At 40.1% G+C, this 27,146-nt stretch overlaps 1 protein-coding gene across 11 annotated transcripts in view; it reads right to left on the bottom strand.

The window, feature by feature from the left end:
- Nucleotides 1–10,099: 10,099 nt before the first annotated feature.
- Nucleotides 10,100–27,146, bottom strand: part of CNST (consortin, connexin sorting protein) — a 58,238-nt gene continuing 41,191 nt past the window's right edge. For 10 of the 11 annotated variants that reach the window (XM_054193902.1, XM_054193898.1, XM_054193903.1 and 7 more), the window contains 3 exons: nt 25,302–26,182; nt 15,379–15,514; nt 10,100–14,399 (listed from right to left, as the gene is read on the bottom strand). In XM_054193902.1, the coding sequence (XP_054049877.1) occupies nt 14,194–14,399; nt 15,379–15,514; nt 25,302–26,182 (1,223 nt within the window). In that variant the 3' untranslated portion in view covers nt 10,100–14,193. Of the gene's footprint in view, nt 14,400–15,378; nt 15,515–20,187; nt 23,350–25,301; nt 26,183–27,146 lie in introns of those variants that run through there. The other variant, XM_054193908.1, reaches the window with a different exon arrangement.

Genomic DNA, 27,146 nt, shown 5'->3' on the forward strand with positions numbered 1-27,146 from the left:
AATTACACAACATCATAGGCTGCAAACCTCTAATTACAGTGGATGCTTCTGCTTCAATATTGCTGGAGGGAAACATACATGCAATGAAGTCATGGTATCTGTGACAACAACGTCATGTGCCGTGCTGATCAAATACTAGTTCATGGCAAAATTTTAGCGTCACCCTTCCTGGTGGTAGTTACACCTTACGATTAAAAAAGAATCATCATCAAGGCTGTGTACAAACAAGATGTTTTCATATGAAATGAGAAACTCAATAAGCAAAATATTGTAACATTTATTAATAATCTATAGCATACAATTTCAAAAGTCTAATTCTTTTAAGGGCCAAAGGATAAAGTTTCTGTGATAATGAATAGTCTAATCTTTCCTAACTGGAACTAGGTCAACAACAAATTAAATTACCCAGCCAGCACGAATAATATGAATTGCAGGAAAATTAAAAACTGCTATTAAAATTGATTTCCAGCATCTCTTGCTAACCCACCTCAAAGGGAAAAACCAGTAATACGAGGATGTCAGTGTCATGAAAAGGAATTAGGCAGTGTCGTGCTGCTTTCCAGTTTCTGAATGCAGTGTTATAAGAATCAAAGAGATAAAATTTACACCAGGATAGTAATATACAGAAACAGGAAAGTTATAGCAGCCAGTTATGGAATTCTTTCAGTATGGCTTTATTGAAAAAATGGGAGATACATAGCTTGAAATTAATGCATGTCGGTGTCAAATCATAACAGCAGGACCTTTTTTGCTTTTTTAGTACTTTTTTTTGAAAGTCAAGAGTGTGTCAAAGCATTTTACTAGTTTTAGGTGGGTGTCAAATCTACTGGAAATGAAATACCTCTAGAGGGCTGCACTGCAGTGGTGGGAGGGAAATTAAGCACCCTCACGCCCCAGCCATGTCCTGTCAAAGTATGGGTCAGTGCAGGGCTTGGGGAGCAGGGCGGCTCTTACACTGGTATTCCCTGGAGGTAAGTACAATGTACCTGGGAGGTGGAAGAAGGGGAGCAAGGTCTGCCTGTGTACTTGGTGGCTCTGGTTTACGGAGATGTAGAGAAGTGAAGCGTATACAGAAGCCTCATGGTATCAGGACCTGTGTACTGCCAAGTAGTGTGACAGATCATGTGCTTTAAACACTAATTATAATAGTAATAAAATGCGTACCTCCAAGATTAGAAGACCAATAACAAATCCATACAAGAATTTCTGTGCAAGAACAGTTGTGAGAGTATAAAAATCTGGCTTAGCTCTAGCTAGACATGATGTTGTAAGACTATCAAAAAGCTTTTCTCCATTTTGCTATGATTTTGTTTTGGAAGAAAACAGCCTAATACTCAAAGTGTTGTGATTTTGATGGAGCTGCATATTTTAAAGCAATGCAGCTCTGTTGCTACTTCTCTGAAAATCACAATTTATTAAGATTGTAAAGTCAATGCCTCAAATCCCAGAAATAAGGCTGCTTGCACTTTGTGATTTGGGCTTTTGGTACCCATCGTATGGTGTTATCTTTAATTACATTAACGTACCCTGTTGTCTCCAAGGTCTCCTGTTCATGCAATCGCTGGGAAGCTATTCAGTATTCACGGAATCACGGAATCACGGAATCACGGAATCTTCAGAGTTGGAAGGGACCTCTAGAGATCATCTAGTCCAACTCCCCTGCTAGAGCAGGATTGCCTAAAGCACATATTCTTTTTGCCTTTCTTACTCAGTAAGTGGGTTCAGGTTTTAGTTAAAATGCCTCCTCCACATCAGGTTCTGCTTATGAAACTATTCACTTGAAGTGACGGATTAGCACTAATTTAACTACAGTGTTTGAAGGGTTTCTTGCAAATATTGAGGTATTGCCTTAAAAAGACAGAAAACTTGATCTCTGCCAACAAGTTTGCATAATTTGAGAGAAGGCTGCTCTACAATGCACATTAAACTAGCGCAAGTTGGGCCAAGTACAGATAGCATGCATGGGCCATTTGTTGGTTTGAAGATGATTTTGAAATTCAAATGTAGTTACACTGGAAATGTGCAGTACACCTAAATAAAATTCTTCTTCCTAAGGAGAAAAACTGAAAAGGACGCAAATAACTTCTCTCAATGATAATATGCAGTCCTGGTGACATTTCAAACCTAGTCTATCAGTAATTTACTTTAAAAAAGCAATGCTTCTCACAGTAACAGAAGCAGCAGCAGCAGGAGTCTGTGACTTTGTAGAATGAGATATTTGAGGTCAAGAGACAATGAGAAACAAGAAATAGCCTGAAGAAAGGACAATACAGTTACATCCCTTCCTCCTCTCTCCCTCCCCAGTTTGAATAAATTGGCAGCAACGAGTATTTCATCACATGGAAAATCCCAGTCATATGACCTATTTTCATCTAATTACATGACCTACCCTTCCCCTCCCCCTACTAAAGGGTTTTTCTGCCATTTCCTCACATGTGCCCTGTAAATCATGACACGTGCTGAAAAGCAGTACCTCAGTGAGATGTGCTAAGTATCACAGCTCATGAAGATCTAAAAATGAACTTTAATAGGAGCTGATAGGAGTATTTGTCTAATGTCCATTTCTGGTTTTCCTATGTGACATAAAGATAGGCAGCATGAAATGGTGGCTTCTCTGTCTTTAGTGCAACTGAAAAGAACAGGACATGAGTGGGTCCAAAAAATGGATGCACAGAAATGTAATGATAGCACTGAAAAATGGGTCCTACCTGCTGTGACCATATTCTTTTTCTATTTCAGTAAGAGATTATGATGGCATCACTCTTCTCTGCCACCACCTGGGTACGTGTTTGGAAGCAAATGGGCAAAAGCTATAACCTCTACGTTCCGCACAAAGACCCACAAGGAATTAACTCATAAAAAGGAAAAAAACACAGAACCAGCAGGCAAGATGCCTGAATCTTTCTGCAGTTCAGGGCAGTTTCCACAGCTAATACCTATGATAGAAGGGTGCTTCTGGAGGTGGCCGCACTAGGGGATTTCTGGGTTGTGTTTGGACCAGAAGCTGTACCTTAATTTGGCTCATTTTTTTCCTTTCTGTCAGCTTCCCCACATTGTTTGCAAGATTTCCAGTGAATAGCTTACGATGGGCAATTTCTCAGTGAACCTGAGAATCTAAATCACTAAATATATCTAAATCACTAAATCCCCACTAATCCTGTCGCTGCACTGAGTCACACAGTAGCAAAAAGCTTAATTGCTATAAATGCTAATAGTATGGGGGACAGACTTTCCGATTCTCTCTCAAAGCTTCTAGTATGAACACTTTAGAAAACAACCTGGTTGTATTTTCCACAGCCTGTTCCTGCCCCTGCCCCAGGTGATATTAAGACCATTAAAAGCTCTACTCCACTGCAGGTAGTATAAAGTGGGAAGGACTAAGGAGCTTATATACTGCAGATACCAGATGCTGAAATCCATCAAGCAACTGGTTTTACCCCTCGTTCCCATAGGGAAATGCTAAGATGCAAAAGCAGTTTATAGCTCTACAGGTAGCTTAAAAGAGCTGTAAAATCTCACAGTATAGTCATTACGATGCTAAAAAACCTCACAAAACCCAAAACCAGATGCAATTTCTTCACCCGATGGCACAGCACAAAACCTGGCAGGAACACTAAAGTGTATCGTCCTATTTTTTAATATTTCTTTCCTACAGCCCCTCTGAAACAGCTACCATATTCATAGAAATCTCAAAAAAGAGAGTGAAAAACAAGAAAGGTTTTCTTCACTTCTTTTTCAGCTGTAGTGTTTGTTGCAATTACTTGTGACAATGCAGAGTAGCCATTTCAGACAAAGTGTGAGTAGCGCGTTGCTGATACTGCTTGAAATGTTTTACTTCTGAGATCACCATGGCCCCATTATAAGGAACGTTAGAATGGGTCTTGCTACATCACCACAGGGAGCATCAAAGGAGAACTGTCCCCATTACATAGGTGGGGTACTGAACTGCAGGAGGATTAAGCGATGTGCTTAAGACCACGTTGGAGATTTGTGGGAGAGCAGGCACTTAAATCAAACCCTCCCAAGTTCCAGTTTTGTTTTCTTACCACTTAATCAACTCTCTCTCCCAAATACTTCAAACCATGTCACAGCACAGCCTTTTTTGGCCACAGCTGTTTTTTTTTTCTGGCCATATCAAAAAAAATACAGAGCCAATTGGTTAAAAGGGATGTCATTCAGAGCCAGGAATGAAGATTTGAGAAGAATAAAATAGAAAAGAATGTAAGGACAGAACTGAAAAGGAAGTGGTCTGCTATTTTACAATGCAGTTCAGAACAATAGCCAGAAAAAAAATAATTTTAAAAGTGCTCTGTCTGTGTCCTAGTGTAACCTGTTAAACCATATTTGAATTCATGATTGTGATGCTAAGTGCTCTGTGATGGTAAGTGCCACAGAGATTAGCCTTTTTTTCCTTAAGAAACTGTTTGAAGTCTGCCCTTCTTGTTCATATTTGAATGACCTTGAAATCCTGAGGCACTCAGCAGCACTGCTTCCATTCAAAACTTTCTGCAAGTATTTTTGTGGTTTCCGTGATGCCTTTGTGGTGGGATCCTAAAGCCTTCAGTCCCTCATACCGCATATTTCTACTTAAGGAAGATCAGCAGGTTTAGATTCTTGAAACTTTTTTGGGCGTGCTCAGGATAGCAATTACTTTGAAATACCTCTGAAAAGACGACCGGACGTACCGTGCGGTCCCTTCTGTGCTGGACTGTAGGCAATACACTCTCAGGCTCAGTCCTGAAGGACACTGCTTGGTCTCCTGCTAGCAGAACGTTTGACTCGCAGTCATGGCTGCTGCTCTCCTACAGAGGGAATTATATGGCAAAGAGCATCTCCTCCAGGCTTGCACGGATATGGACTCCTTACAGGCACCTGCTGCCTACCTCAGCTCTAGCTGCAGGGAGTGCATGAAAAGCCAGGCTGTTTTGGAGTTTCATGACTGAAACTGTAGATGTCTTTGTAGGCAATTCATGGCTGTTCTGTTTGGTTTTGAGAGACCTGGTCATCTCAGTGATCAAAGAAGCAAAGGGAAGAATACTTGCTTCCCTGGCTGCTCTGTACTGGGAAATAGCAGCTGTGAAAGGGCCCAGTACAAAGACGAACAAAGTGCCAGACTGAGCTGGCAGCGTGGGTGGGCTCCGCATTGCAAAATTCAGCCCGTTCGCTGAAAATATTGTTTCATTGTCTTACTGCGTGAGTCGATAGAGATGGTTCTTTTTAACGGGGCTGTTTTATAATACATGAGTCACTTATTGCTAATAGCCATCTATTTTGCCTTTGTAGGTAAACCATGGGCTATTATCCAGCAGTGAATTGATGCAGAAAAGCAATGCCCTATTTATAGAAAAATATAAATGACAGTACATACCAAATTAAAAAAAAAATAAATTACCATTGCTTAATTTTCTTCTTTGCCTTCAACTAAGGGAAAGCTTTCAATAATACAAAAATTGAAAGGAAAGAAAGGTTATTAAGGGCATTTTGAGGGGCGCCAAGAACATTTGGAATTATTTTCATCTTTCACATTTGCAGACAGTGACGACAACATCCACTTTATGGTCAAAACATTTCTGCGCCTCACAAGAACTTCATTTCTGCTGGGAGGCAGAATCTGGTGACTGCTACTTCTTTCCACATCGTTTTGTTTCCTCACTCTTGGCACGGCGATAGGTATTGTGTGAAGCCCAGCAGAGCTGCGAGATGGTGGCTTGATTTTTTAAGTAGGATTCCCAATAGGGCCTGCTCTGCTGAGCGTTGTTACTTTCCTGGTAGTAGTAAGGGTTAGATGGCGAAACACAAAGTAACTACAGGCAGATTGAGCCTCATTTTCTGATGATAGGATTATACTGTGTGTTCCCTTGTGGTCTGCTGATACCGTTTGCTTTAATACATGTAAATAGCAACCAGCTACCATGGGTATGATGATATCAAGTACTAAAAATATGCTAAAATGGCATTTGTTCTTAGTGCTGCATACTAAAAAGGAAATTCATCTTTCGAATCAATTTTATTCCGTAAGATCACCACAAAATTTATGAGAACATAAAAATATCTTTAAAGAAAGTCTTCAAAGCTGTGTGAAGTCAAAGATAATGTGAACAAAAGGATACTCATTTATCTCCCCTAATATGCATTGTCTTAGTCTGAACTGGGACCAGACAGAAGATCAGACGATAGGATTTATAAGCTCTGGTCCTGCTTTGCTTCTTCCTGCTACGTGACCTTGTGCAAACCACTTAAATTACTTCTAAGGTGTCCTACAAAGAATTCACCAATATTTTAACCATTAGTCCCTCTCCTCCCTGATGTCATTAAAGTATTGTGCATTTTTTTTCCTGTTTCTATAAAATCTGATTGGAAAAAAACACCCATCACCGATAGGTATCATTATCAGAAATATTTTTCATCCTTTACCAATAAAAATTTATCATCTTTGATCAAAGGTCTTTATTACATTCTTTCTGCAGTCCTTTTGCCTATAATGTACTTAGTCTTTCCCCTTGTACAACCTTGAGAAGTTGCTTGCCCTTATTTCATTTACTAACTTGTACATAAAGCCTCAGACCTTTAGTCACTGAGAAACCTCAGTATATAATTTTTTTCTTTGTAACTCTTTTCAAATATACTCTCGCCTGTCAATTATGGTGGGCCTTTTTGGAGCAACGTTGCTAGTTTCTGTGGTGGTATATGCTGACATTTTATCTCACAGAAATTGACTGTATAGATCCTTAGTGATTCAAACTTTTCAGTCTCTTCATTTCTGTGAGTCCTTTCTACAGTGCACTGAATTCAGCTGTCTAAGGAAAAGTAATGTGAAAATATTCTTGCTACTTTCATAGCCTCAGAGACTACCAATTCTGGCAGAAAAGCCAGAAGTATTAAGCTATACAAGCACGAGGATTCTCAGCATCACATACGAGTGACAAGATTCATGTTATCTCCGGCAAAATGCATCCGTTCCAGTTCCTGGAGAAGAAGCGGAAGAATTAGCTTAGTGCTGTCTCTCTCTAATAAAAAAGATGTCAAGGAAAAATAACGAATGGTTCCTAAATGAATTTTAAAAAATGTACATTTTTAGGTGTAAGGTTTACGTGGAAGTAACAACGTCCTTGTGTTGCTTAACTTGTAGTGCACGTATGCTTTCACTGCCATTTCGGATGCACCATCACCTTCTCATGCAAGGCTGCCAGTTTAGGAGAACAGAACAAATACCGACCAGCTGAAGCGCTGCGCTATCAGAAACGCTGCACTGACGCTGCTTCTGTGCATTACACACAGCAGTTGTGGGATCTGGCCACGTTTTGGCAAAACTGGGAAGCCAGTAAAATTTTCTCATTGCAGTACTCGGCACATGGCACTTTCTGAAAAAAACCTATAGCTCTCACTCTGAAAGCTGTTTTTGGTAACAGCTTTTAAGTTCATCACTCTATGAAAGCACAATAGTGGGGCTTAAACTCATTTTCAATGCCAGGCAATGAAATGGGACACAATCGTTAACTGTCATTTGACAGAAGTGTTACTGGAAACTTCCCCAACAGCCTAACAAATGAGTCCTACATCAGGGGCCCATCTTGGCTAAAAGACGACACTTTGCCAGACAGTTTCTTGGCAAAAAGCAAAAGGAGAGAGCTGACAGATCTATTGTTGTGTGAAGCTGGATTCAAACTTGTTTTCAAGAAAGGGCAGCTCAACAATTTTAGATTAACAGAGGACTTCGGTCTGGTATTAGACACGCCTTTGAAATTTTGGGTGTGCTTTCTCTACATTTTTTATTTTAGCCTGTTTGCCCTTAAAAACAAGCTCAGGATGAACCCAGCTGCAGAATCAGACCTTTGGTTGAAATTAACTGATAGCAATTCTGTAACATCTTAACTGTTGCAGAGCAACTCCGTAAAACAGCACACAGCTACTGCCTATCATCATTTTCTTCAAAAGATGACTGCAATTTTTGGACATTAGTGAATGCAGTAAACCCTAGACTCATGTTATGCCAAAGAATTACCACGATGTTTAATTCGAAGTAATAGAAATCACAAACAATATAAAGGACCCTCAAAAAAGCCATGTCTATAAAATTAATTTTTTAAAAAAGGACTATAAGTTAACTGTAAATTAAATGTTTCAAGCTTCCTTGGGTAGCTATTTTAGAGAAAAATATTTAGATTACTTCACTAAGGCACATGGAGTCAGCATGATCCTTCAAACACCAGCTGTTTAAGAGTAGTACACGAATCAGCATAGGTTTTAAAATCACTGCTACACACTAACGGATCAGTGAGAGTCATCAATACTTTTTAATGTAATAGTAGTTGTCATTGCTATTTCAGTTTTGCCCATGGCCTCATTACTGATTTTAAAATCTCGATATTGAATTTGAGAGTGTAAGGTGGAAGAGGAAAGGGAGAAGCATACAGGATCCCTGTTCTAATAGGAGAATGTTGGATCCCTATCAGGAAGGAAGATGCTGTGGAGAAGAAAGTGAGAAGGATCAGAAGGACACTGCCAGTGTTTAGCCTGGAGAAGAGATGGCTTTGAGGGACCTAGTAGCAGCTTTCCAGTAACTATGAGGAGGTTACTAAGAAGCTCTTCACAGCAGCACACATCAGGAGGACGAGAGACAACAGACTGAAACAGAGGTTCAGACTGGGTATAAAGAAGAACTTTTTCACCCTGAGAACAGCCAAGCAGTGGAATCTGCCCAGGGAGTTGTGCAATCTCCATCCTTGGAGGGTTTCAAGACTCAACTGGATAAAGCCCTGAGCAATTGGGTCTGATCTCAGTTGATCCTGCCTTGAGCAGAAGGTTGGACTAGAGACTTTCTAAGGTCCCTTCCTAACTCAATTACCTTATGATCCTATGAAAGATAGAACACATGCTACTTTATAGTGGGAAAGCAATGGTAAAGGGGGAGGGAGACAGAAGAGTAAGAGGGGACTTATTGGGATGAAGACATGGACAGAGACTGCAGCAGCAGGGACAGAAAACTATTCACAAGAAGGTTGTTGAGGAGAACCAAGGAATGAAAGCAGTGGCTGACAGATTCAGTGAACTCACTCTGTAGTCGTACTGATCAGCCCAGCTGTGTCTACGTGCCAAAGCCTAAGGCAAAGCCTGTCTTTTGGACAAAAGAGTTTACTGACCAGTTTTAGAAGCCCATCCAGGTTTCTCAAGATTAGCAATGCTTCTGGTTAGGAGTCAGATCAAGACTCAGAAGTGGAAGATCAGATGCTTGTCTTCCTGAAACCAGATGTCAGTCTTTACAGAAGAACTGTTTACAACAGCACTTCACTTTTACACATAGAGACCACGCTTAGGCCACACATCCAGGTTCACAGATACTATGTTATGATTTATTTTGGTGCTGTTAGACGTTATCTCACAAGTTTCAATCTCTTCTTTTTCTTTCTCCTTTTTCATTGTCGTTCTCACCTTCTCTGACTGTGAAGGACAACTTGAAAACAACACAAAAGATAACAAAACCAAAACTAAATGTATAAAACTGCCTCATTTTCGCTTAGGATTTCACTACTTTTTTAGCAGTCTAAAATTCAGCTTGACCTCATTCCGTGGCTTTTGGGGGAATTGCCAAGGGAGTGGGGGGATGTTGCAAAACGCAGTGTTGGCATGCTCCTGCTCAAATCAGAGGCTGCTGGCTTGGGTTGAGTTGGAATTGTTTGGGGTTTTTTATTTGTTTGTTTAACTGAACTCAAAGACCAGACTGGCCTGTGACCTCTATCCAGGTCACCCACCCAGTTACTAGGAATTCTGAAACTTACTGCCTGTCAATTTGTTTTCAGAATGATGCAGTAAGGCAACGTTTTGGTACTTTAAACCTACCTGTCTAGAGGAGCCAGGCTCCGTGAGGAAGCTGGGTTTTCGTTTAGTTATTAAAGCAAAGACAAACCAACCCCACCCAGGAAGACCACATTACACCAAAAACCAAACCAAACCTTATGCATTTTACCTCATTCTCCATTCTGGTTTGGGTTTGACAATGCAATTCTTATTGGAGGTACTGCTCGTTTACTTGAATTTCACAGAAAATCTTCTCAGTCTTTTTATACGTTTAGAAATCACAGTACCCAGAAAGGTTCATGTATTTTCTTTGGGACAGTTTTTATTTTTTTTTTTTGCTACAGTATTTAAATTACAAGCTTGGGTGACGATTTCAAACACAATTATTTACTCCTTTCGCTAAAGGAAGCTTCAGTTAGATTTGTTACAAATAGTTATTAGTCCTTTCAGATGATCTTGGTTTTACATTACAGTACAAAGTAGGCAAACATCTTAGGAGGGCAACATCCCTTTAGGTTATTGAGTGGAACAGTACCCAGTCACACAAGAATTTGGACTTCCAATCTACTCTGCTTATTTGATAGTTCAAGCTTGCCCTTTACTCACGAAAATCCTAAACAAGAGTTTCTCTTTTTGTTAGACTACTTCCTACTGCTTGTCACCAGGGCTGTGCAAGATACTAGAAAACTTTTAAAACATGGGCTGTACCTAGATTACAAACTTCTGCTGGCATATCTGGGCTGTGGAATATCTGCTTCCTTACCGACTCTGGTTTGAAAACAAGCCTGTAGTATAGTGTGGCTACGCTACAGCACAGTGCTTTTCTTGGTCTAGTCTATGCTATTTGGCGTAAGGGTGTTAATTATGTCATCAGAAAGCTCTTTTTGGCAGCGTATGCTGAATCCACATCAAAAGTCTTGTTGGTTTTGCTCTATCGCGAGAATCTCTTCAAAATAATTATGCTCAAAGAATAAACTGGAAGGTGGGGGTTTCTAGTAGAGTGCTGCAGGTAATTAAGTGGCCACGACTTCTTTGAAGGCACACTATCAGCCTGAAATCCAGTCATATTTTAAGAAATTACTTTGAGCTACTGTCAAGTACTGAACCATTCCCTGAATTTTCCTACCAACTACAAATGATTTTATGCTGGCATAATGTTTCCTCTACTGCCAAGCAGAACAGCCATAAAGACAGTGGCAGGGAACGAAACAGAATAAATAAAAACTTATAAAAAAAGGGCTTTAAAATGCACAAATCCAGGCAGGGGGAAAGCTTTTTTTCCTCCGTTTTCTTCCTACTTCTAACAGTCTCAGTTGTTGCTCAGTATTATTTTACCTCAGGCAAGAGGAACAACTGTTGAAACCAACTGTTTCTTTTAGGTTGGATTTACCTGACCGTAAGATCGTAACTCCTCAGGTCACCCAGGTGGAAGCAATGTCACCAGCAATCTAAAGAGAACAAAGCATATAGGAAGGCCAACATCAGGCCCACCTGCACACCCTTTGGAGTTCAACGCAAAGCACGTTGTGTTATGTTGGTAGCTGCAAGTTTGATAACGTACTACAGACCACGCAAACTATTTGCACTAACAGAACTGTCACACGAAGCAAGGATTAGTACCATCATCTTTTTATAAAGGAATGCCAACAGAAATTAGATCCAGATTCAACCACTCGGTTGCAACTGAAGAGCAAACAGCTCAGATCAGGAGCCGGGCAGCCTGTGCATACGTGCCCCTTCTGCTCCTTCAAATCCTGAGAGACTTTGCAGGTGTGGTACCTTGGCATAGGCTGGGAAGGCTGGAGAGATGCTCCAAGTTACACCACCAGTGTAAGGTAGCGGAGTTACACACAACGCCTGGTTGCTCAGTTTTCATCAGGTACGTGTTGGCAGAGTGCTGCCCAACCTCTTCAGGATCTTCTTGTAAGCAGTTCTGCTGATACTACTGAGTCTTTCTACTGGGAATATAGCACAAAGTGGACGTACCAGGATGTGGACCACTGATTTTAAACCGAACTGCTTATTAAAAAATGCTTTGACTTTAAATAGCTTTACAGTTTTAAATAAAATAATTATTTAAAAATAGTTTTAATTAAATGAACCTAGAAGTAGAGGATCTTTGACCTCCATATCTGATATACTTTTGAATAAATAGTTCTATATATACCTCTCGATCTTTTTGGTGATGAAGTGCACAAAAACTTAAAAAGACTTTTTTAAGCTGAAATCAACAGTTGTCTCTTTAGGAATAAACTTAATATCCTGAAACACTCGATGCAAAGTTACAGAAACCCAAAATATATTCTAACCACATAGTCACTATAAATACATATTTCAACTGAATGCATGCTTTATAATTACTCTGTGAGCAAATTACCAAAAAAGAAAATTAAGATTCTCTTTAAAAGAAAAACTAAATAAATAAACAAACCCAGACTTGAAATAATAAACTGAACCAGCCAGTAACACTTTAAAATACAAAAGTGTCTTTCCCTTTCTCCTTTAGATTAGCCCAGCATTATAATACTCTTGAGGACAACAAACAAAAAATATACCAAACTACCGTTCTCAAGTTTCATTCTGAAAGCAAAAGTTTTCATTAATTTGGGCAATTTTCTAGTTGAATATAAAGGTGCACATGAGGCTCCCTAAGGTATAAATAAACTAAGCCTCCACAGTGAAAACAAAAAGAGAAATCATACATGCAGTTTATTCTAGAAAAAAATGTGATTTTAACTTTCACTTCAAGAACCCGTTAAGTATAACAGTGCGTTAGGAACAATCAAGCTCACTAGAGGGACAATTTGCTTGCAAATGCCAGAAAGCATGATCATTTAATGTTATAATTCTGAGCAGTATCTTGAAGATTTCATTTCATAGTATTTTACAAAATAACATTCTAAACCTGAACACACTGCGTCATACAACGGTAGTAAGCAGGAAATCACGGAGTGGAGTGAAGTGGACCCCTCAAAAATGCAGTTTCCTGAGGTGTAAAGGAATCGTTTCACACTAACACCTTCAGCAGGGCTCGGCCATTACGCCCCGTGCAAGAACAGTTCCCACATTTCCCACAGTTTGACCAGAGTGTGGGCCAAAGGCCTGTGTATTTAATTCTCACCTTCACAGTCATGTCAGTGTTTCTCTCACATCCCACACAGGGAGGGCTGAGCACCAAGTGACAGAAATAGCCATTTAAAATGACTCTTTGTACGGATTTAAATTTGTTTGTATAGCTGATAGAAAAAGAACAGATTTTACAATACAGGTCTCGGAACCGCAGGGCAAATAGATGCAAATGTGCTTTATCTGCTGGAACGAGCGCCCTGGACTACTAACATGCCGCGGATCTGCAGTGAGCCTCTGAATCTCTTCCGCTGGATCAGTCCCACTTTACATAAGCATTCCCTCACTGAGAGAGGCTGCAGCCACACAGCTCAGTGATCCTGTGCGCTCATCTGGGATGAATCAGACATGAGCCCTAATTGTAATAAATATTCACAGACAAAGGCAAGGATCATTATTCCTCGTTTATGGAGGAGAAACTGAGGCACAAAGTGATTACTGCAAGTCAGTGACAGGGCTGGACAGAGAACCCAGTTAGCCCCACACCTGCTACCAGGTGCTTTAAAATTGGCCAAAGCCACTTTACTATTTAACACGAATAATTTACTAAACATCTTTTGTTTCTGTGTTTAGTGAGACAAGTGATTTCTTTTTTAACAGCCCCCACAATACTGGGAGCAAGTTCCAGGAAATTTAGTGAAATCTGCCAGCAGATTTATCCCACTCGTGATATTCACCATAAGCTATGAGATACAGGGTCAGCCTGTTAATCACCAAATGAGAGCTCCGTGAATGCTGCTGCACTCTTCTCACTCCACCCAAATAATTACACAGCTCACCAGGAGAATTAAAACGGAGAAAAATAGTAAGACTTAGAAGAAAAATAATGTTTCCATAAAACACAGACTTATTGCATGATAGCTGGAGGCAACACTTTTGCACAAACAGCTGTAAATTAAAGCTGTCCTTTTACTAAGCTTCCAGAGATTGCTTACACAATGTGTGGCAATGGGAGAGCACGTAGAAGACAGTTCATTTTCTTTCTTCCTCACTTGCTCAAATTGTCGAAAAGCTACTTGCCTACTCTCAAAAGGGTTAAGAGAATAACTTTTTATTCTCCCATACCACACTGCTACAGCTTAAGATGTGAACATTTTGCCACCTGATTGCTAAAGTATAATTTTCTTGATTTCTAAGTAAAAGTGTAAGTACATCATCAAATACACATCACCTGCAGGTGGCAAGCGTTAGAGAACTTGAAATCACAATTTTTTTCTGCCCTCTCCAGTAACCATTGGTGAGCTCTCAATGTGCTGTCTCTGCTCATTTCAACTATGAGAAGGCTATCCAGTGTTTAAGTTCTTCCATACGCTGCAATATCTGGGTATAATAGAAATCCATGTTGGCTGCAAAATCAGTACACACAGGGGATTCCACGTCACCAAAGGTGCAGTACAATGCAGTTCCTCCAATGCTAAGGAAAACAGTTGCTATGCACAGCAGGATCAGCAAAATACAGGAGCCACCAGCTACTTCATCTGTAAATATAAGAGCAGAAAAGGTAAAAAAGGACTATATACAAAGCAATAGGAACGCGTGTGAGAAAATCTGAGACAGGTTTTTACCATGAATGGGTCAGGAGGTAAACACACTTAACAATGCTCACTGTGTCTAACTGACCATAACACATACCAGGAACTGTATGTTTCTCTACCCAGCCTTTTCAGAAACCTAAATAATTATATAGCTTCGTTTCTGCAACCTGTGTACCTGTCCTTGCTGATACCACTTGTGGAGTCATTCCACACTGAAGCAAAATACACTTAACTATGAAAATGTCGCACAGCCAAAGGCTGCCTTCATGGAAATAGTTGAAACTAAAGCGTTGAAACTAAACCAAATGGAAACATTCTTGCTTCATTTGTACTGACACTGACTGCGCTACCATGAACTGTTTGTGTTTATTCTCACATTTTGACTGTAAGCACAGAGACAAAACCTTCAGGGTAGGCTAATGTGAAGGGTTATTTTCCATCTCAATTATTCTGTGGTAACTCTTTGCATGACTGTTTATTCCAGAGTAGGGGCAATAAAGAGGTTGCAGAGGTGCTGCTACATCCTCACAACCTCGCTTGGCCTTGGTAACTTGTATGCATGAACAACATCTGCATCTTCTGTCAGCTTCAACAGGCTCTAAGAAAATTTCTGAACTCCCTTCACTCTACATCAGGGAGAAGAAAAAGGGGTAAAGAAGAAAAAAGGAGAAACATTCAAGCACTCTTCTTTGGTGTTTGAAATCAGATTTAAAATAATAATAATAACAACAACTTTCCTTTTGAATCACTAAATCCCTGTAAAACAAATCCGTAGCCTTGTAACCCAAGCATGGTATAAAATCATCTTTGATCAGTCACCTTCACTTACTATTTAAGCTTTAAAAAGCCAAGACAGTATGTAGAGTGAATGCCCACTTTGCACCCCAAGACTGCAACCCATGAATTAACAGCTTTAAATTACCTTGATCCAATGTGTCTTCCATTTCTTGGAATCGCACTCTTCTCTTTGTTTGCCTTTGCTGGACTTGAGCAATTGTTTTTCCTTCCCTGTCATCTCTCTTCTTTAGTATAGACACCAATCCTTCTGCCGGGGCAATCTATCAGGAAAGACAATGAGCGGCACAAGAGTTGTGAGAAAACCAAGCATGAGATCTATTTAACAAGGACTTTAAGGAGGAAATGAGCTAAACGGTTAAAAAATGGTTTGCACTCTACTTTTCTTAAACATTGCAGCACTTGTGAAACCTCCTTCTTGAATACATCAATTCCTTAACATGCAGGACAGCTGCAGTGTCATTCTGCTGTCTGCTGACACCACTGGCCCTTCACTGCTATCCAAGTTAAATACACATGCATTTACTGTTTGGATCATATTTTGTATTCACTGCAACAGTTCCTTTGTAAGCTCACGTTATAATATCACATGGGTTGAGGCAGTGGTGAAGAGGGCTCATGTCAAAATGACCATCACCACAGGGCAATAAGAAGTCAATGACACACTGCCGCTGCCTCTCCAAAGAAATAATCCTGCAGACGCTATCAAATACTTATTGTGAGATTAATTTTCCAGCATTGCAATTGGTTCCCCAGGGTGGACAGCAAGCTACAGTGGGGCCACAAAACCAAAAAGAGAGAACACCAGAGGGAAAGAAAGCTTCAATACTCTGGATGGATTCCAGTTCCACATTCTAATAAGCTCTCTGAATACAGCGGCAGTTCAAAAATCCTTCCCTACAGGCTGGTCACCCAAACAGCTTGCACAAACACAGATACAGTCAACAAGTCAATAAACAAGTAACTTCTCTTTTCTTTGCTACATCATTTGGCTTATCTGCAAGAGTATATGCTAAGCCATAGTAGGATATTACACCAGCCTGAGCAGTCTGTAATTTCCTAGTTATTAGAGAAATTAAAGTAGGGGAAGTATCAGGTGAAAAATGCCTTCCTAAGCAAGCAGTTCCCAATGTGCTAAACAGAAATTAAAACAGGAAGCATATTTAGACATGCCCTTTTTTATCTTGAGATCATCTTTACCTTATAAAAAATCTTGGTCTCCTCTTCATAAATCTGAGTAGCACTTTTAAAAACTTATTCTATAGATCAGCAATAACATTTGTTAAATTGAAAGGTAGTCTGTATACATTTGTGCTACAGATAAGAAAACATATCACATTTACAATATGTAGGAGACGATCCCAAAGGCCTATAATTTTCACAAAAAATCGAGGTGGAAAAAACGCAGCTTTCCAGATAAGACTGTAGTTGCAGACAACTGCTTAACTCCCCCCATAATCTAATAAAGTTAGAAGACCATGCATAAAAACTCATTTGCATTGCAATTACAAGGGTGTAGAAAAACAGAAAATAAGTAACTTCATAACTTAGGCCCCTAAACTTGCTTCATGCTACCAGCTTATATAATGCATCGGTGCACGCTGCAGCCAGAGTGATGGCGCACTGAACACAGTGAAACCCAGAGCACAATGCAATAGGCACCGTACCCACTACAGCATTTGGCGTTTGCAACATTTTAACTGGTAAATGTCACAATTACATTTGCAGGTCTCTAGTCTGGCAGTATTTTATAGCCCTCAACTAGACAAATAATGTTGCCCTGAACAACTCACAGAGTTGGTCACTGTAGGTATATGCCTGCAGTCTAGCAATTTTTCCCAAAACCATAACTGAGAGGATAAAATGCCTTGGCTGCCATGACTATGGTGGAGTTCAAGAACCTCAGGGCGGTGAGGAGGGCTCACAGTAAGCTCACTGCCCTGGCCTTCAGGAGAGCAGACTTTGGCCTCTTCAGGGATTTGCTGGGCAGAGGACCATGGGATAAAGCCCCGGAGCAAAGAGGAAGTCAGCCAAAAACACCAGGATGCCTGCATGGATGAACAGGAGCTCCTGGACAATCTCAATTGGAAAAAAAGAAGCCTACAGAGGGTGGAAGCAAGGACAGCCAGCATGGGAGGAATACAGAGAAATTGTGTGAGCACGCAGGTTAGGAAAGCTAAAGCCCAGAAAGAATTAATTTTGGCCGGGGACATCAAGGTCAACAAGAAAAAATTCTATAGGTGTGGCAGTGACAAAAGGAACACTAGGGAAAATGTGGTCCAACTCAGGAAAGAAACGTGAGACGTGGGCACCCAGGACGTGGACAAGGCTGAGGTACTCAACAACTTTTTCGCCTCAGTCTTCACCAGCAACGGGTCTAGCCGCACCACCCAAGTCACAGAAAGCAAAGGCAGGGACTGGAAGAACGAGGAACTGCCCACTGTAGGAGAAGACCAGGCTCAAGACCATCTAAAGAACATAAAGGCGCCTAAGTCCATGGGACCTGATGAGATACATCCAAGGGTCCTGAGGGAACTGGCGGATGAGGTTGCTATGCCACTATCCATCATATTTGAGAAGTCGTGGCAGTCCGGTAAAGGTCCCGCTGACTGGAAAAGAGGAAACATAACTGTTTTTAAAAAGGGAAAAAAGGAAGACCCGAGGAACTATAGGCCAGTCAGTCTCACCTCTGTGACCTGTAAGATCATGGAGCAGATCCTCCTGAAACTATACTAAGGCACATGGAAAATAAGGAGGTGATTTGTGACAGCCAAGATGGCTTTATTAAGGGCAAATCATGCCTGACAAATTTGTTGGCCTTCTACAACAGGGTTACAGTGTTGGTGGATAAAGGTAGAGCAACTGACATCATCTACCTGGACTTGTGCAAAGCATTTGACACTGTCCCGCATGGCATCCCTGTCTCTAAATTGGGGAGACACAGATTTGACAGATGGACCACTTAGTGGAGGAATTGGCGGGATGGTCGCACTCAAAGAGTTGCAGTCAACACATTGATGTCCAAGTGGTGGGCAGTGTCGAGTGGAGTTCCTCAGGGGTAGGTACTGGGACCAGTGCTGTTTAACATCTTTGTCACTGACATGGACAGTGGGATTGAGTGCAGCCTCAGCAACATTGCCGATGACACCAAGCTGAGTGGAGCGGTCAACACACTGGAGGGAAGGGATGCCATCCAGAGGGACCTTGACCGGCTTGAGAGGTGGGCCCGTGCGAACCTCATGAAGTTCAAAAAGGCCAAGTGCAAGGTCCTGCACCTGGGTCATGGCAACCCCAGGCACAAATACAGGCTGGGCAGAGAATGGCTTGAGAGCAGCCCTGAGGAGAAGGACTTGGGGGTACTGGTGGATGAGAAGCTCAACATGAGCCGACAATGTGCACTCGCAGCCCAGAGAGCCAACCGCATCCTGGGCCATATCAAAAGAAGCATGGCCATTCAGGTCAAGGGAGGTGATTCTGCCCATCTACTCCACTCTGGTGAGACCCCACCTGGAGTACTGCGTCCACCTCTGGGGTTCCCAACATAAGAAGGACATGGGGCTGGCTGTTGGAGCAAGTCCAGAGGCGGGCCAAGAAGATGATCAGAGGGCTGGAGCACCTCTCCTATGAAGACAGGCTGAGAGAGTTGGGGTTCTTCAGCCTGCAGAAGAGAAGGCTCTGGGGAGATCTTGTAGCAGTCTTCCAGTACCTAAAGGGGGCCTACAGGAAGGATGGGGAGGGACTCTTTATCAGGGAGTGTAGCGATAGGACGAGGGGTAACGGTTTCAAACTGAAAGAGGGAAGATTTAGATTAGATATCAGGCAGAAATTCTTTACTGTGAGGGTGGTGAGACACTGGAACAGGTTGCGCAGAGAAGTGGATGCCCCATCCCTGGAAGTGTTCAAGGCCAGACTGGATGGGGCTGTGAGTAACCTGGACTAGCAGGTGTCTCTGCCCAGGAGAGAGGGGTTGGAACTAGATGATCTTTAAGGTCCCTTCCAACTCTAACCATTCTGTGATTCTATGGAAATTGATCTCTGCCACACTTTGCCTTTGAATATTCACTTTCCCTTTTGATTATCTGCTCAAAAACTTGAATGGATTATTTAATGAAACAATGCAATGAAGTACTTACAAAGTAATGAAAGTGTGGAGGTGGTGGAAAGAAATTAAGTCAATGTATAGAGGACTACTATTTGGCACAAATGAGCCAGAAATAATAGCCCGCCAAGCGTCTCATCACAACAGGCAAGTGCACTGGGGTGAAGCTTCTACTGGTAATGTTAAATTAGCCTTGCAGAACTGCCATGAAAATTTATCACGCCAGCCAGAAAATCAACACTTATGCTTCCTTGTTGTGACAAGGAAGGGAGATTGTGTAGGAGTGCATTAATTTGACTTATTTATTTGGGAGGGCAGAGATGAAATTATGTCCTTTAAAAAAGTAGATTATTTTAAGCTTCTGTGTACGGCATTGCTTTCATAAAGAGGATCAATGGCTCCTCCCGCACCACCCACACGGCAGGCTAGCTGTTGCCTGGCACACGTGTTGGCAAGTGGCTCGAACTACACTTGGCAGGAATGTCACCCAGGGACGGCAGGGCATTTGTACCAGTCTGCCCTAAGATTACTATGTGGTGGTCCATTCTGCAAGGAGTCATTTCAAAGTGAGACACACAATTTCATCTGTTGGCTCTTGGTAGTTTTTGAATGACTGTGTCACAAGCTCTGTCTTCTCCAAGCTTAAAACCAGAGGGCTATCTTTGACAGGATTACGTGGAAATCTGTGTTTCAGTGATTACAGTTATGTAAAAGGCTTGAGAAGGAAAGTCTTGCTACAATGTGGTTCACTTTCCCTGTCAGCTGATACGGCTATGTTCCAGGATTTACTTCTAAATGCATAAAGATCTAGTTGACAGAGCACAGGTTTCTCTACTCGGAACATCTTTTGCTTAAAAAGGGGGACCACAGGCTTTTGATTTTGCAATAAAATCATTGTGGCTAGTGTTATTCCCCTGTCCTGACAAAAGCCATAGACCACCATTTTTAAGAATGTCTCCTTTACGTGCTATGTAATTCATACATAGAATATTTCATCTGCCTTTGAATTTCATGAGTTACATTAATTAAGTTTTTTGTTTTGTTCTGCAAAGGTCCTACAAAGCTATGCCTCCTAATCAGGACACACTTTATTGTTAAAATGCAAATACAAATATATGGAATTCTGCATAAAGCGATATTTACACCTTCTTTTCTACCATATTCTCAACTGCAGCTCCAAAATATGTAATGCAAACACCACCACATTTTATTTTTCTTATTTTCAGTCATAAAAATGTCATTACTGTAAGTTTGTCATGTAAGAATAGGGTCTGTCTTGCTAGAAATAACATTTCATTCAATTAAAACAACTGTAAATGTATTTTTCTACCATACCTTTCATTTAGCAAAGTTTCAAAGCAATATACAAACTGATTGTATTAGATCCATCTCCCATTAATTAAACATCCAAGAAGAGGGACTTAGCTGCCATGCAAGACTTGAAGTTTTCCATCCCAGTCTTTAGAAGGCAGGAGGAATTTTAAAAGGCAGAATACATTATTTAAGTTGGAAGTTAATGAGGGAACTGTGGTTAATACAGTTGACCACAAGCCTCTGCTTGACTTGAACCACAGAAGGAAAAATGTAGGCTTGCAAACGGCTCTGTGTTACGTAAAAAAGATACATAAAGGACCCTATTGAAGCATCTAACATTTTCTTAATTCTAAGTTAGATAATTAATAAAAGATGCTCTTGGAACGTCTGTGTAACTGAGTTTACTCACTCAGCTCTGCCGGCCTTCACAAAACCTTTTGGCCAGAGCTTTTATAATTACTGTACAGGAACTGAAAATGGCATGCTTGTACGTGGTGGCATTTTGACCAGCAGTCATAAAGGAAATAATACAAAATGATACTGTTTCACAGAAAGGTTTTAAACTTTTTTGGATAAAGGTTAATATCCTGGCTGCAAAATAAGAAAAAATAAGCTCTAGTTAAACTACCTGTCTCTCCTCTGTTTAAAACAGCATTTGCTAGTGTTTAAAAAAACTTCTTACATTACATATATTTTTGCCAAATATGATGTATATATATATTTACAAACAGACAAAACTATGAAAATAAGGTCCTGTACTTCAAGCTCTTAGAGAAAACAGATTAAACTTGAGTATTGGAATCATTCCTGGCATACAGAAGTAAATAAAAACACCAAAACCAGAGGTTTGGGGATCTAGGGGATCTAGGAAGAAAAGTTCCCTGTATGAAGTATTTTGGTCTGAATGCAGAGAACTACTCAGAGAGGAGTTTTGTTTATGTTTTCTTCTGTGGGCTGTATTCCTTATTCAGTTACTTGGCAAAGGCCTACAGTTTTATTTCTAGCAATACCAGATATTTTAAAGTAGTAATCCGTTAACTGTATGGCAAACTGACTGTACGGCAAGGCTGCCCTGGATTAAGCTATAAACAGCAGACAAACCCCTTTGCTGATAAAATACATTAGATACATGAATAATTTGACTTTGAAAAGGAGCTAACTTAGCAGATTCAGTATTCATACCACAGCATCAGACTCCAACCATTTTTCTGCTGATACACTTGCCATGCAAGTACCAGGGCTCCTTTACACAGCAATAAATAGCTCCGATACCGTGTAAGCATTTCATACAGAAGCATAATTCTTGCAAACTCAAAACTACAGGACCCAAGCCATACAGGGGACCTCAACAAGGCACTGTCTCCAGACCTAGTACAGATAAGTGTACTATTCACTTCTGCAATCAAATCAGCTGCTAGTCAGTACACACTCAGTACTTTTAAAGTCTTGGTGGACAAACAGTGCCATCAAAAGCTGCTATCTTATGTTGTGGTAGAGAGCCTCACTATCTTTGATTTCTGAAAGACATTTCAAATGATAATTTTTGAGTAAGGAAAAACATTAAGATTTTACTCATTTTCCTAATCATCACTTGGATAAAAAGCTTATGTTATAAGCTTTTATTTCATATGGCAAAATGCAACTTACATCATTGAGGTTATAGTTTGTTTGGCTGCTGGTGTGTCATGTCATTCTCACAGAAATAATAGCAAAGAGATCTAGGAAGAGGTTATACGCTTCTGATATCTGTTGTTGCCAACTGATGACTGTGCTTGAAAGCTCTTTGTTAGCTGTATGAATCTAGTTTCTGTAAAATGACAGTGATTTTCCATCATTTGCATGTTGTCATGCATGATTTGTACAGGTGAAGAAATACCCAGTACAAGGCACTGTACAATATGTAAAGTACTATTTTAGTTTTGCAATTTTTTAAAGCCAGTCAGAATTTAGTGGATATTCAGTCTTATAATTAGTTATTGTAAATGGTAGACTAAAAGCAAGTGACATAAAGGATTAAATTAGAGAACTAACATGAGATGATTCTTTGATCTCAACATGGGGTCAAACAAAACTTTCTAACTGTAAATACACACACAAGTACTTACCTTTCCCCATTTTCAATAAATATTACACCTCCTTTGAAGAATATTAATGAAATTTTGTCCTACCATATGATTTTTGTACCTAGGTTATTTCAAAGTAATCTTTACTTCTGCCTTCCATTCTCTACTTGTCACGGAGTGACAATTTCCAAAATTGCCACAAGTTTTATTGCAGTCAAATTGATTTATGTTTTTTTTACTGTCACACTGGTACATTTCATGTAATTAATTTCATTTCATTCATATGGCTACCAATGCATTTTCTAGGTATTCTTTTCACAACTACTGTATGAAAACACTGTCATGTTATTAGATGGCCACAGCCTGAACAATGAAACTTCAAAGGCTTCAGAAGGACAAGAAAGGAAGCAATGTTATGGCTGGGTGCAAAGATCAGTCTGCTTGTCAAAACATCAGTGGAAACTTATTTTAGCACTAAAACAAAATCAGTGAAAGCAAGTTAACAGTGCTGCTTTCTCAGCGGTGCCAAACTCTCTCAATTCCTAGTGTCTTCCAGGGAAGTTGTAGGTGCTCATCACTTCTGAAAAGCAACCCCCAGGGTAATGACAGGTGGTAAGATTAACTGGAAAAACAAAATATAAGCGTATAATGAAACAATACAAGCTGCTGTGCTGTCCTTAATTCACCCTGCTGCACCTAGAAATTTCAGGTATTGCAAAATAGCCCCAGATGCTGCACATTAAAAATTTTAATCGGTATCCAGAGTAATCTTTCTTCTCTTCTCCTTGATTTACATCCCCTGCATGACACACAACTCAGGCCTCTTGCAAGGAACAATTCAAAAAGACTCCCATCCCTGCAAGCCAACATCATGCCTTATATGTCCAGAAAAAGTACTGTGGAAAGACTTAAGGTACTTTTTCCTCTCCAGAGACTCAACTCTGCCATCAGCATACTGGTAGTCCTAGCATTAGGACAGCAAACTAGAAATTAAACTAGATTTCATGTAAAGCAGCATCATCAGTCACTGGGCCAATCAATACAAGCATAATTTTTCTAACAGTATCAATATGTTGCTTCCTATCCCATCCTCTAAAATGTAAATGGCACAAAGGCAGCAATTTAAAAATAGTTGCTATAGGACTAATTTAGGATTTTTCTACACGAAACAGAAACAGTTCTCTCCTGTAGCTTAAAATGCTGAACTTTCTGTGGGCTCAAAAGAAATCTAATCCTGAGGGATGATATTTAACTTACTCTTCTGTTATACATGTATATGGGCTTAGCACAGACTGTCAACAAAATGCTCTTTTTCAAAACCATCCTCTAAGTAAACACAAGCCAATGGATTTAGTGCATAAATTTGATTACATGTATGTGGGTTTCCACATCTGCGTGTTGTCAAGAGCTCGTGTACTGCTTCGTGCACAGGGCCCTCAGTCCTGGTATGTGGTATGATTCCTGACACCCCACAGAAAGACAAGGTGTTTTAGGGACAGGTCAGGATAAACGATCTTGTAAAGGAGATAAGAAACTGTTTATGAGGGGAGAAAAACCAAAATGCTCTGTTTCCAGCTCTGGAGATTTTTGCCAAACATGTAATAACATCAGCAGGGATCCCCAGTATTCAGTTCCCTGCTTGGCTGCTGTCCCTGAGTGATCATGGGTTCTCAGTCTTTGTGCATTAAGCTTCTGATCCATAAAGAGCTACTGGTAGTTTATTGCCAAGGGATGTTGTATTGTTAAATGCATTAAAAATAGAGATGAACTAAGAAGATACTTTTTTACAAGTCTTCCCCCTCCAGCATGTGGAATCACATCATTTCACAATAATCTCGTTTTTTCATTTAAAGAAAAAGCTTTTAAGGTCCCATGGTTGCAAATGTACCAAAACCAGAACACAAATAAAGCAAAGATGTTATCATACATTCTCCAAAAAAGTCCCAAAGCAATACATCTTCTGTATTTTCAGAAGAGTAATTTAGCTCATAATGCACTCATCCTTGTTACGGCCTATCAGCAGGGCTTCAGAAAGGCGGGTTCAGGCTTAGAAGTTCTTTCTTAGGTATGGCCGAACAACAAAAATGCCTAAACTTGGCAAAATTAGAAGCCCATACATTCATATACAGAGTTTATTACATATGTAGTTCTCACCTATATAGAATAGAACAGAAAAGCAAATTTTATTCTATGAATAGAAATGAACCACGTGTTACATCATAGGCATTATATAGATCTCTGATGTGAAACAGTGACTTAATAGGAATTGACAGCCCATCTCCTAACAGTCTCCGTTAGAATCAAAAAAAAAAAAAAAAAAAAGGTGTTCACTCTCATATGTAAAAATCAATCTAATTTTTAGAAACACAGAGCACTGCTGGTCAAGGAGGCAGCAAACAGGCAAAAAGAAACTTTCTTCTGAATTAACTCAGAACAATTAAATAAGTATGGATTTCTTTTCAAATTAAAAAAAGTGATATATGAAGTAACATTTAACACATTTTGAAGTTGGCAATATCTAAAATATTTTAATTGCGATAAACACGAAAATTTTATAGGATTCACAGTATTTACCTCAGCAATCTCTATCCTTCTTGCAAGTTCATCAAGAGAAGAAAAGCTGTCATCTAGTGATAAAGCTTCCAGCGAGTTGTAAGATGCTCGTTCAGGTGAAATGTCTGGAACTGTGTCAAAGTCCTCCTGGTTTGCTAAGTTTGCAAATGATTCTTCAGTGTCTATTATGTTACCATTTAAAAATCTGAGAAATAAATCTTCTTGCTCTTCATTATTTACCTTCTCCTCACGTCCTGCTGTTCTCTGTATTTCCTTGCATACTCGTGAATGGGCAGTACTCTCACGTTCAGACACTTTATTGCACCCAGAGCATACATTTGATGCAGTTCTGTCCCATGAAGATTTTTCATCATCATCATCATCAGGCTGCTTTTGTTGCTGCTTTAAATCATTCTTTCCAAGCTGGCCACTAGCAACTTCTGAAGAGTCAGCAGCATGTTTTGATCTAAGCAGATTTCTCTCAGCTTGCACATCTTTATCGGTAGGAACCAAATCAGTAGGCATATAATCAGCATCTGTTAAAACCAAAGCATCTACCATTGGCTCAAGAGGGAGCTTCACTCCAGGCTCCTCAGCTGCGCATTCTATTTTTTCTGCATCCTTAGAGAGCTGTCTTTCTCTCAGCTGCAAACTGTTATCTTTACCGGCATCCCCAGATGATAAACAGCCCGAAGAAGGCCTGCCCACTGTCCCTGTGGACTGGGTGTGTGGCTCCAATGTTGATTCAGCACTGCAGTGCTGCTCCTCCATGTGGTCCTTTCCTGCAGCTACCCAAAGGCTTGCTGCCTCTGTCTGTGTCTCAGTTTTGTTTTTGCCTGGAGAACTAGTGTTCAGCTGTTTATCTTCTTTCTTTGGTTCGGTGCCAGGACAAGTTTCAGTACCTAAGTGCAACACGAAAAACAGTCCCAGTGTTTTTAAATGATTCAAAGCACCAGCCCAGGGGAGAAAGAGTATACTGTGATTTGATAACATGTAACTTAATGCTTTAAAATGCGCTCCCATAAAGGGCAGGTATTTTATGCTCCCCTCAGAATAGAAGTTTTGTTAGTAGTCTGAAAAGCCGACTCCTGATTCAGCAAAGTGCTTGCACACATAGCACATGCTTTAGTGCCCTCCTGAAAAGAGTTATTCCCATACTTCAAGTACAATATATATGTAAGTATCTTTCTGAACAGACACGTTTCTTCTAAAGCATATTTTATATGAGCGCATCTCATGGAGGCCTGGATTTCAGAGAAATGCACTTAATTACCAAAAACTATATTTTGATGCTAGTGTATCTATAACACAGGGAGATATCTGCATTTCTTTTAAAGCAACTACAAACATACTAATTTAATACATTTTAATTTCAATTCTTTTAAGTGAGTAACTAGCCTCTTTGGTTAATGCTAAGTTAAATATCCAATTACAATATTTTACATAACAAACTGCATAAAAAGATGTTGCTTTTTGGACAGGTAAGTTAGTATACATATTAAAAAATGTAACTGAATGCAGCTTATTTCTGTATTCACATTTACAATACAAATCAAACCTGATTTTTCTTATCTGAAATTTCAGAGATAAACAAGGGGAATTCTACATAGCTTGTGAATTCACCTACTATTGGCCTGATCTGCTGATGCAGGAGTATATGGTTAGCTCAAGATGTGAATAAAATTATTATATGTGAGCCATTATGAGAAATTAAAAGCCAAATCTCCCCTTTTAGGCTTATGAAGAGGGAAAGGGGACGTTTAGAATTAGAATACCAAACCATGCTAGCTGTGACAGAAACTGTCTTGTCCATACTTTAATAAAAACTAAGTTAAGACTATGTTATAGTAGGTCTACTGTTACAGT

Source organism: Rissa tridactyla, chromosome 3 (genome assembly GCF_028500815.1).
Source record: "Rissa tridactyla isolate bRisTri1 chromosome 3, bRisTri1.patW.cur.20221130, whole genome shotgun sequence".
Taxonomy (NCBI): Eukaryota; Metazoa; Chordata; class Aves; order Charadriiformes; family Laridae; genus Rissa; species Rissa tridactyla.